This window comes from Apium graveolens, chromosome 7, assembly GCF_009905375.1.
Source record: "Apium graveolens cultivar Ventura chromosome 7, ASM990537v1, whole genome shotgun sequence".
NCBI lineage: Eukaryota > Viridiplantae > Streptophyta > Magnoliopsida > Apiales > Apiaceae > Apium > Apium graveolens.
In genome coordinates, this window is record NC_133653.1 from 33821127 (window position 1) to 33833254 (window position 12128).

General features: G+C 35.6%; 1 protein-coding gene across 2 annotated transcripts; it reads left to right on the top strand.

Moving 5' to 3' along the window:
* The first annotated feature begins 3555 nt into the window (after positions 1-3555).
* On the top strand, positions 3556-9217 carry LOC141671163 (aspartic proteinase A1). 2 transcript variants are annotated; one of them, XM_074477290.1, is made up of 14 exons: positions 3556-3725; positions 5043-5423; positions 5521-5581; positions 5744-5838; positions 5907-6019; positions 6130-6298; positions 6389-6428; positions 6625-6689; positions 7029-7142; positions 7279-7343; positions 7534-7690; positions 7789-7908; positions 8658-8746; positions 8858-9217. In XM_074477290.1, exons 2-14 carry the CDS (start codon positions 5046-5048, stop codon positions 8940-8942), a joined length of 1551 nt encoding a protein of 516 aa, XP_074333391.1. In that variant the 5' UTR covers positions 3556-3725; positions 5043-5045; the 3' UTR covers positions 8943-9217. The 2 variants fall into 2 exon arrangements, with proteins under 2 accessions (XP_074333391.1, XP_074333390.1); XM_074477289.1 differs by having other exon boundaries at positions 3557-3725; positions 5046-5423.
* Positions 9218-12128: the final 2911 nt, after the last annotated feature.

Here is a 12128-nt window from a genome sequence, read left to right on the forward strand (position 1 = left end):
AATTATCTTTACCATAGGGAAAAATTTAATAAGAAATTTGTGAGCAAGATCCTCCCATATCGCAATAGAACTGGTGGTAGAGAGTGCAGCCAACTCTTAGCTTTATTTCTCAGAGAGAATGGGAAAAGTCTCAATTTCACAGCATCTTCAGAAATATTATTGAACTTGATGGTGTCACAGATCTCGATGAAATCCCTAATGTGCATATTGGGATCTTCCGTTGGAGAACCCCCAAACTGGACTGAATTCTGAACCATCTGAATCGTGCCAGGCTTGATCTCAAAGGTATTAGCTGCGATAGCTGGCCTAAAAATGCTAGATTGAATGTCATTGATCTTTGGTTGAGAATAATCCATTAACACTTTCGTCGCTGCTGCTAGTTCTCCCATTGTAATGATCGCTTCTTCTTCTTCAACTTTTTCAACTTCTTCAACAACTTCTCCTTTCAATTCTTCAACTTCGTCTAGTGTTTCCTTACGAGATTGTGACCGTGTTCGCATACACGCTCTCTAGAGTACCTGAAACACAACAAAGTAACCTTATAAGTAAAATAATCTGAGTCAGTAAACTTTAACGACCACTGATGTCAAGCACATAAACTAAAATTTAACATCGATCCCCGGCAGCGGCGCCAAAAAATTGTTCGCACTAAAACACACACGAAAATACACGCAAGCGTACGTGATCACAAGTAGTATAAGATTTAAGTCAAGTTCGTTCCCACAGAGATTGGTTTAGGTTAAATTCAGATTATGCACTTATGCAACAATGTATGATTATCGTTCACAGCTAAGACAAGTAACAAGTTTGAGTTGATTAACTACTTAAGAGATTATACTAGCATGCGTTAACTAAGAGATTAAAAGTGATTTACTTATACGAGAATAAAACATGGGATTCTAACTTCATTAATTACTTTATTTAAAGTTTATGTCTTTAATAATAGTATGCGATTGTGATGATAACTAATCAGATAACACGAAATTAGTATACGATATCTTTCGATATACGTATACCCTACTACTAAGCATCCATAATCAAGATAGAAGTTGAGTAGACACCAATTATGCTTAGACCCTATATGTCTATAGAATTTGGAAACATAACGGTTTAAGAACAGTTTATCAATTTTAATTATATAGGGTGTGTAAAATGGTTAAAATTACACTACGAATTATGCATGTAAATTCATACATAAACCTATGCTAACATGGCAAATTCTAAACTTCTATATTCATTGTCGCTTCAATAGAGATTAACAAACAATCTTAGATGTTAGTTACACATCAAAGACGAATAAGCACAACCAAACTAGGACATCATAAATCACCACACACTAAAAATTTAGAACAGTTAACTATTGAAATCCATAAATAAATCCGTTGAAACCCCATGATAACGATTAGTTCATGATCGAACACATCGTCACCATGGGTTACAATGAAAATATGGTAATAAATAAGTTCAGAATACTACGATAGAATATATAAGTACTAGGGTTTTGAACAAGAACAAAACAAGCATCCAAAAGTATCGCCTAAATCGAAGAATACAAAAGTATGAAACTAATTCTTCTTCTTCTTAGCCGTCTCGTGTGCTCTAGGTCTTCTTAATATTCTCCCCGACTTTCTTATTATTAAAAACGTCTTCTTTTCGTTATATATAGGCCCCTGGATTGCTTGAACTCTCCAAATCTTCGAATTATAATAGAAACGGGATTCTGCAGGATTTGATCGGCACGGGCGCGCAGTTCTGTGGAAAACTGGCGCGACCGCCCTGCTTCAGGCGCGGGCGCGTTCCCCTTCTGCTGAAATTCTGAATTTTCTTCTTTTGTACTCCATTTTTCGTGCGATCTTCCGCAACTCCATTCCTAATTTCTTTTTAGCTTAATATCATTGTAAAGCTCCTTTCCACCTCCTGATTAGTGCTCTGAAATGACTCAACACAAAACACATTAAAAACACCACATACTTGAACACAAAACACCAACTTAAGCCAATACGAAGCGTTCCAAGTGGATATAAAATTCACTTATCATACCTTCCCTGACGCTCCTCCCAATCCTTATCATGTTCTTAATGCAACCATCGGCTTCTCATCGGATAACCCGATCTCCTAGGTGCAGCTCTAAGCCAACTCCCCCACTCCTTGTTGATCACTTCACTAGTTTTACAAAGAAACTTTCTGCAATAGCGCTCAGTATGTGCTAACAAACCACACATAAAACAGAATTCTCCCACTCGTTCGTATTTGAAAGAGACCATCACCTCTACACCATTCTTCTTTATTATTTTCTTCTTACACTTTAATGGATGCCTGATATCCAACCTAACTCTTATACGCATAATTCACGCCAGATGCCTGTACTATTTTTACTGTCATACTCAAGAAGTTGTCCACAGAAATCTCGCAACTGCTTTCCCACAATCTCCGACATGAATCCAGATGGAAGATCATAAATTTGTATCCACACATTGACATGCCATAATGGAACATTTAGTGGTTCTTCACCCTTAAGAACCTCTTCCATTACCAACATTGCACTATAAAATGACCATAGACGTCCTTTGAGAACCCAATTCATATCTTCCCTATGATAAAACTAGAACAAAAAGATTCCCGACACTAGCTCCTTAATATTAATATCCATGGCTGATCTCCAAACATCAGGTATTTTAGTCTTCATTGCATTGACATTAATATATTTCTCTCTTAAAAACCTGCCCACTATACAAACATCATATTCATTCACCTCAAATTCAACACCGTCTCGAAAACAAAAGCAGTATTCTCCTCGTCATTAATATCCAGCCCACCAAACTAATCATTCAAATCACTATATCCAGTCATAATCATCAAACTCTCACGATTCACTCTTAGAGTAGAGTTTGATTGAGGGGACCATAAAGCTCTCACCAAGAAAAGAAATGGAGAGAAAAAAACCCATATTCTAATAATCATTTTAAGTTAAAAAAGTATGCGAAACCAAAATTATTATCAAATTATAAATTTAACGTATCATTACAATATGTTCTCGAATCTAATCTAGGATAAAATGAAAAAGATTAAAAACTGAGTCAATTTATTTTTCCTCCTAATAATTTTTGAAGTGGGAACAAAATTTTGAAACAAAAATAAAAGAAAGACCTTCCCAATTTTTTTTTTCTTTATCATCATAAAAATTATGCAGGAACATGAAGAAATCAACTATTTCCAATCTTTTCCTCTGCAAACAATAATATTGACATGGCCACTAAAAACGTGTCACTCTAATATCAAAGCAACGTGTATTGTTATGCTGACACGCAAGCCACCACCCCTTTTTCTGTTACAAACACTCCACTCTTGCTATCCTTTTCTATTCACACTTATCCTTCAATCCTCACCGTCCATCAAATATCCGACGGCTCATCACCAAGCACACATCTCCCTCAACGTAACCGCGAAGCATCAGAACATTATTGCCCGGGCCCCACTTCTTCCTTCGCCCCGATAAAAACGTGAAAGCAACAACTTTATCTAACCATCAACGGCTGTCAAAATCCGATCAAATAATCCAACGGCCAGGATTAAAAGTTGGAGTTAAAACAGTCGCGTAACCTTGTTAACTTGACTACTGTGGGGGGTCTTATAAATTTTTGTTTATAAATACACACAATTTCGTGTCTATATTTTCATCAAACACTCGAAGTTTGCTCTGTCTGTTGCAAATCGCTTAATCATCGGTCAGTATTGTTGAATAATTGATTTTGTTGCGTGAAGTTTAATTATTTTGTGTTGAAAAATAGTAGGTTAATAATGTTTGAATTTAGTGTTGCAGTATATTTTTAATTGATGTGATTATGCTTTGACGAAGTGTTGTGTTAGTTGTTTTTTTATTTAATGAAGTGAATCATGTCGTTTTCAGTGAGAACAGTACTGATAGCAACTGAATATGTTATTAGTTTGGGGACAAAATAATTTTATTAATTTTTCGCGAGATTTTAAATATGCTGTTTGTATTTGTTAAGGAACCTAAGTCAATTAATGAACAGCCCAATTTGTTACTACTTTTTAGGATTTGTTATAAATTTTGGCTTTAAATATAGTTACTGAATTACTGTGTAGCTAGGTTTTAAATTTTTGTGATCGGTTTGATTACTTCAGTGAACACATTACTTGTATTGGTTACTAATTTGCTAATATCATTAAGCAGTGTTTGCACTAAAGCCTCCGAATTTAGAATCGAATTTGTTATGCTAATTATCAAATTTTAGTGGCTTGCTTACAATATGAATTTGGAAAACGTAATTTTTTTTATTAATTTGTACAAGTGGAAAGGTTAGTGATTTCATGAAAATATGGAGGAGGAAAAGAATTATGATCGTTCTCGATTAATTTCAAACTGAAATCCTTGCTGTTTTGCGAGAGATTTGCAGCGATTAGTTTCCTAATATGAATATGGGGAATTGAGAAGTTTGAAACAAGTGCGGAATGATGAAAATGAACATATAGTAAATTTGAGTCTACTTTAAGTGTCAAAATTCTGGTTATTTTCATTCCACCTTGTTTGTCTGTATAATTTTCTTTGAAGCAATGAAACGAAGAAGCTGATTTAGCATTCTTTAAGTATATGTTTCCTGTATGTCACAATTAAAAATTGTCTAATAAACAGATGAAGTTTATGTCATGATTTGCAATTTAAGCCTTTGGAAGTATTCTTGGGTTTTTTTGAAGAAGTAAGAAATGAAATGTTGTGTTTGTGCAATTCTACCTGAAATGAAACTTGTTATCTTGTTTCATACTACATATGTTTGATGGTGGAGGTGAAGTGGTCTTTTACATGCAGGCAGTTATTCTCTTAATAGATAACAAAATATGACATGCCTCTAAACTTTTGTCCTACAATCATCATATATAATTCCACTATATTAGTAGCCGAGACTAGGTACTGTGGTGCAAGTATTTATCTTTTCTAATTTGTAGATATGATATTACAGAAGTCTGTTTGAGCTGATTGTGTTGCCCACTTTACATCTGACACTTTATATCTTACTATGTAGTAGATGATCATGGGAACTGAAATGAAAACCATTGGAGTAGCCCTGTTCTTTTCGTTCCTCCTTTTCCCTTTTGTGTTCTCGGAATCAAAAGATGGGTTGGTCAGGATTGGACTAAAGAAAATGAAATACGATCAAAATAACCGCATTGCATCGCGGCTTGATCCCAAGGTTAGGGAGTCTTTAAAGGCTTCCATGAACAAGTATAATCTTGGCAGTACACTTGGAGACTCTGAGGAAACTGATATTGTAGCATTAAAGAACTACATGGATGCTCAATACTTTGGTGATATTGGTGTTGGTACTCCCCCTCAGAAGTTCACTGTTATTTTTGACACTGGAAGTTCTAATCTTTGGGTGCCGTCTGCAAAGTGTTACTTCTCGGTGAGTTTTTTTTATGTCTATTTGACTAGGAATGGCAACATAGTGAATAATTCTGCTTTTAAGTGTGATAAAAAATCTTAAGTAAATTTTGACGCAGGTGGCTTGTTTCTTTCATTCAAAGTATAAGGCAAGCCAATCAAGTACCTACAAGAAAAATGGTTGGTTTATATCCCTTATTCCCTTGCACTGCACTAGAGGAGAATCTGACTTGTAGTATAGTTTTTGAATTGGCAATGCAGAATAAATTTCCACTGTTCAATAACATTATGCTGGTTATGTATTTGTTGCTAAATTATGTTCCAACATCATCTATCTTGCAGGAACATCTGCCGCTATTCAGTATGGTACTGGAGCTATATCTGGTTATTTCAGTCAGGACAATGTTAAAGTTGGTGATCTAGTTGTAAAGAATCAGGTAACATCTGCAACATTTCGTATTTGGGATATCTAGTTTTCTGTTTGCTCATGATTGGACATTGTCAGGATTTCATCGAGGCCACCAAGGAGCCTGGTGTGACATTTGTGGCAGCAAAATTTGATGGCATTCTAGGGCTTGGATTTCAAGAGATTTCTGTTGGCCATTCAGTCCCGGTTTGGTAATAATGTTTGAGTAACATGAACTTGGCACGAATGTTGTTCTCGCTTTGGTATGTTAAGAGCATTAGACACATTATATAAGGTTTTAAACAGGTTTAGGATTTTACAGGTATAATATGGTGAAACAAGGTCTTGTCAAGGAACCAGTTTTTTCATTTTGGCTGAACAGAAATCCTCAGGCCGATGAAGGGGGCGAAATTGTGTTTGGTGGGGTTGATCCGAAACATTATACCGGCAAACACACATATGTGCCAGTGACACGTAAAGGCTACTGGCAGGTAGGTTTATCAGTTTCCTTTCATGTCATGTCCTTAAAGTAAGTTTGATTTTCCGTTGGTATTTGATAACTCTTTTTCTTATGCTTGTAGTTCTCTATGGGTGAGGTTTTGATTGATGGGAAAGGAACTGGTATGTTATTTTTTGTTTGTCATTACCATTCATGCCAACATTCTTGAAGTGAAAATGAAAAAAAATGTATAACTAAAAACATTAGCAAAGAGGAAAGTAGTGACTTTATGAGCTAGCTTTGATTAATCTCTTAATTGTTAGAGCTTGATTACCTCTGTTATTTTACCATCTGATATTAGCATATGCTGCTTTACAGGATTTTGTGAAAAAGAATGCTCTGCAATTGCGGATTCTGGAACTTCTTTGCTGGCTGGTCCAACGGTATGGTTCCCCTTTAGTTTTTATTTTTGAAAGTAAGATATGTAAATTGAGCATCTAAACAAGAACTTCTGGTTTTGGATTAAATTAATCTTGTAGCACTTGTTTTTTCATCAAATTATGATGTTTATAACTTTAGATCCTACCAAAATTCATGATTGATTGCAGTGTAAACTGTGTGTGGTTATAATTTTTTTGAACTTGAAGCTGGAGTTTGTAGGTTTTTGATGAGCTAGGTTTTATCGTGATGTCATTAATGTTATGCATATCCAATTAGACTTTATTGGCAATTCACTCTCTATATTACCAGATTTTATATCTTATTCTGACCAACTTTTGTAGACTGTGATCACAATGATTAATCATGCCATTGGAGCATCTGGTGTTGTTAGCAAGGAATGCAAGGCCGTTGTTCAACAATATGGGAAAACAATTATGGATTTGCTGTCATCAGGGGTAATCAATTTATATTTGCAATGTTATTGGTATAGATGGTGGTCCTTTACTTGAAATACAACCTTGGACTGTAAACGAAAATTACACATTATTTGTGCTCTGCACTGCTTTCTCCTGACGATTTCATTTAGTGCAGGTACAACCTAAGAAGGTATGCTCCCAGATTGGCCTTTGCACCTTTGATGGAACTCGTGGTGTCAGGTTAGGCTGTTATCTGTACACTCCAATATTGTATTTTTGATTGCAGCTTCTGACTTAAAATGCATTCTAATATGGATGTAATTTTTTGTTGTTTAATGATGGTTGCTTTGTGTATCGACAAATATGCATGTAAAATGTTTTTCCCCGGCTACAATTTTTTTTTTTTGCTAAATAAAATTGGTTTTTACAGTATGGGCATAGAGAGTGTAGTGCATGAGATAAGTGGCAGATTATCTGGACTTGGTGATCCTGCTATGTGCTCTGCTTGTGAAATGGCAGTGGTGTGGATGCAGCATCAGCTTAGACAAAACCAGACACAAGAACGCATCTTGAATTATGTTGATGAGGTATATATGATATATCCATGAACATGGGAACAGTAGGAGTTCGCATTGGCTTTCTCAGTTATTTGTTATATTTGATAATGCATCTGGATATATCGCAGTTGTGTGATCGTTTGCCTAGCCCAATGGGAGAGTCTGGTGTTGACTGTACAAAGGTTTCTTCCATGCCTAGTGTCTCCTTTTCTATTGGCGGCAAAGTTTTTTCTCTTCCAGCTGAGCAGGTACTTTTTTAATTTTATAGTTACTTTGTGCACTTTTTTCGCAAAAGAAGAACTTCGAACCTTTGTTAGTGGAGGAAGTTTTCCCAACACCAATTCTTTTATAGGTTACTAGACCCCAATGCTTGTTTACACTAGTTCTATGAACTTTCACTGCTCTCATCGTCACTGCATCTACAATTCTATGAATTGTAAAGACTTGCATGTTGTGTTTTTCTTCAAAGAAATTGACCTGCAAGGCTGCAACTACTATTACACAAGATGTATGTTATGCCAGAATCAGACTCAGCAATCCACATTCAACTGTACAGATAATTTATTTTTCTGACTATTTAATAATCAATATGTAATATTATTAGCATATGAGCATGCACTATACAGATTAGTGGATTTTATAGTTTGGAACCTTGTCTCGCCTCCAGTTCTTAGCAAATGATATACTCGACATAAATCATTTCCATGTCATCTGAATAAACTTTATTGTGTTATGGCTTGCAAAGTTCTCAGGCTTTCCTACTGAGTAATTACAGATCCTATCTACTGATTTTTGACATTTACTGTTAGCTATAGCCAATAGGTAACGGTGCTTTGGTCAATTTATTATATCACAAAATTATAACGCATATCTTACCATAGTCTATCCTTAATGTGTTGACTTTTGTTGCTACTTGCTAACAATTCCAACTGGATTCTTGCCGATGGAGTAACCATCACATTATAATTTGTTTTTACCATTTTGCCTACTCTCTCAGTACATACTCAAGGTGGGAGAGGGACCGGCTTCTCAGTGTATTAGTGGGTTCACTGCTATGGATATTGCCCCTCCTCTTGGACCACTCTGGTATGAATATTCATGTTTACTTATTTTGGGAATTTTTGATTTACACATTTGCTGGGTTTCCGGTAGTGGTGTTTGTTACTTTCTAATTGAAGTGGCGATCTTGTGATGCAGGATCCTGGGAGATGTCTTTATGGGTTACTACCACACTGTATTTGATTACGGCAATGCAAGGGTGGGATTTGCCAAAGCTGCATAAATGAATTTGTTGCCTGTCTAACCTCTTTTTTTCCTTCTCTCTTTGTATTAGCACATTAGCACAGAACATCAAGCTTTAAAATGATGGAAATGAAACCTTTGAGCATGACATGTAAATATCCGAGTATGTTCTTTTCTTGTCTTGTGTGGAAGAGTGTAGGTGTCTATGAACTGTTTTTCACTACTTCGCAGTGCTTTCTTTTATGCTTTGTATATAATTTAGATGGTGTATTTTTCTGTGTTATCAGTATAGAACATAATTAGTATGCTGGTTTAGTTTGTATTTAAGTTCACAATGGAACGAAGAGGCCCTTCCCTGATTGCCCCGTTCAACTCATTTTTCCCTATCCAACCTCATTCTTTTGAAAATTCGCTGTTCTATTTGTAATTTAAATAGTAAAAAACAAGGCTAGTAAGTTATTGATCTTTACGGAACACTCGAACAAACCATGATGTGCTTTTGAGCCCCAATGACTTGCAAACTGCAGATAATTTATGAATTTGTGAATAAGATAGATATTGTGCCATGACTTGCAAACTTCTTGAACATGAATCTGATTAGAGAAACAGAGTCTACCATTGATGTCTCCTCCTAATACATCTGAACAAAGTTCAGACCACGAAGATACTTTGAGCATTTCTGGTTCTTTACTGTCAATTTTATCCTCCATAATTCAATGTATACTTTGTCTTCTTTGGCAATACTCTTATTCAACCCTAATGCTGGAGCAGAAGTTTATACTAATTAATAATTCACTCATAATCACACAAGTGAAAGTTTATACTGGAGTATTATTATACTCCCTCCGTCCCTAACAATTGTTTACATTTTTTAGAGAGTGTCCGACACGCATTTTAAGGTACATTTTTTAGAGGTGTCTGACACGTATTTTAAGGTGCATATAAAATATAGTTCTGTAATTTTTTTTTACTATTTTATTTTTATGAATAAAAACTAAAACATTCAATTTTTATTCAGAAAAAAAAAATTGTAAAAATAAGTTACATAACTATACACCTTAAAATGCGTGTCGGACACTTGCTCAGAAATGTAAACAATTGGAAGGGACTGAGGGAGTAATCACAAGTGAAAGTGTTCGGATGTCGACATCCACTTTGGCTGCCCTGCACGAGTCGGAGACCGAGTGATTGAATAGGGAATCGAGAGAGAGAGACTTTGATCATATAATCATATAATTGCAGTTCACGGTGTATCTTATAGACTTTGACATTCAATTCTCCATCATACCTTCAATTGCGCGTTTTGTTGATCCAATCAAATTCTAAATCTAGGATTTCGGATTGTGTTTTTACTCATCAGATCAGTGTGATGTTACTATTGTCACTAATTGCAAATCAAGCGATTAGAAAATAAAGTAGCGTTATACAAAAGCACATTCTTTAGATCATAAATTCATGAAAATATGGAATGGATGAATAATTTCGCGGTATAAATAAGTCTCATATGAACATAATCATGGGTTAATGTATGAATTATATGACTAAATTTATGTTGATTAAATTCTTATATTACATATTTTGATATATCATTATTTATCACTTTTTTTTGACCAAACGTGATATGGTTTGATAACTACCTTATCTTATATAGATAAGTACATCATTTGAATTGTTAGATAAATATAGTTTTGTTATTTGTTGTAATCTAATGCCAATCACATTGGCTATATAAGAAGATATATGTATTAGATGTAAAGTGTGGAAAATATAAGAGACATTTTCTCCATCCTGATATATTCTTAAGTTGGTATCAGAGCCACTTAGCGCCATTAATGGCTTCTCCTAATTCTTCTGGTTCCTTTGACTCCTCTCAATCAACCCAAAAACAATTATCCTTAAACACTCTGACTTCTCATCTGAATTTGTCCAACCCAACTCTGATGCTTGTGATGAAATTGCATCCAGGAAACTACTTATCTTGGAAAGCCCAGATTATGCCACTACTCCGTGGTAATAATCTTATCCGATTTGTTGATGGAACCTCTAAGGCTCCCCCATCTGTCATTCCGGGTGCAACTAAATATTCGGCCCCTGTCGAATATCCTGATTACACTCTATGGTATCAACAAGATCAAAATCTTCTCAGCCTCTTAATATCTTTTTAATGTGAGGATATAATCCCTCTTATTATTGATGCATAATCATCAAGAGAATTGTGGATTATGCTTGAAAATGCATATGCATCACCATCTGTAACGAGAATGCTCAACCTTCATCTCACTCTCCAGGAGATGAAACAGGATGATGACTCCGTCACGACATATTTATTCAAAGCGAAGGCCATTACTGATCAGCTTGCCGCTGCTGGACGTCCGATTTCCTTGGCCGATTTCAATTGTATTGTCTTTAAGGGATTACGCCATGAATTTCATCCTACAATTCCGAATCTTGCTAATAAAGGAGGTGATGTCTCATTTACAGATCTTTATAGTAATTTATCAAGCTATGAATTATTGTTAAATAATTTCAGCACTCCATCTCAACCGAGGATAGAATCAGTCATGTCACCTCTCCCTATTTCTCCGTCTCTTACTGTTTCTCTATCGGTAAACTACACACAACACACTTCGATGCATTCTGGGAACAACTATGGCAACCATAATCGTTCTACTAGAGTTACTCCTGCACCAATTGATACTTCTTCTAGAGCTTCCAACAATCAAAATCGTCGCCCTGCTCTAGGCTCACGCAGAACTGGAAATAACAACAGGTCTTACTTCCATGGATCTGTACAATGTCAAATATGACACCGCTACAATCATACAGCTGATGCATGTCGTCAACGCTATAACCACGCTAATCCGCCAATCCTTGCCACTCCAGCTTCAGCTCACACTGCGTCATTTTATCCAAACAACTTAACTGATGCTTGGTTCCCTGACACTAGAGCTACTCATCATGCCACACCGGATCTACAATCACTAGATCATGGCTCTATTTACCAAGGTTCAGACACTCTTCGTGTTGGTAACGGTAAAGGTTTATCAATCTCACACACTGGTTCTTCTACACTCAAAACACAAAATTCATCATTTAAGTTGAATAATATTTTACATGTTCCAGAACTTACAAAGTCTCTATTATCAGTACAAAAGTTTACATCTGATAATAATGTATTTTTTGAATTTTACCCTTCTTGTTTTTATGTGAAGGATCGCAAAACGAA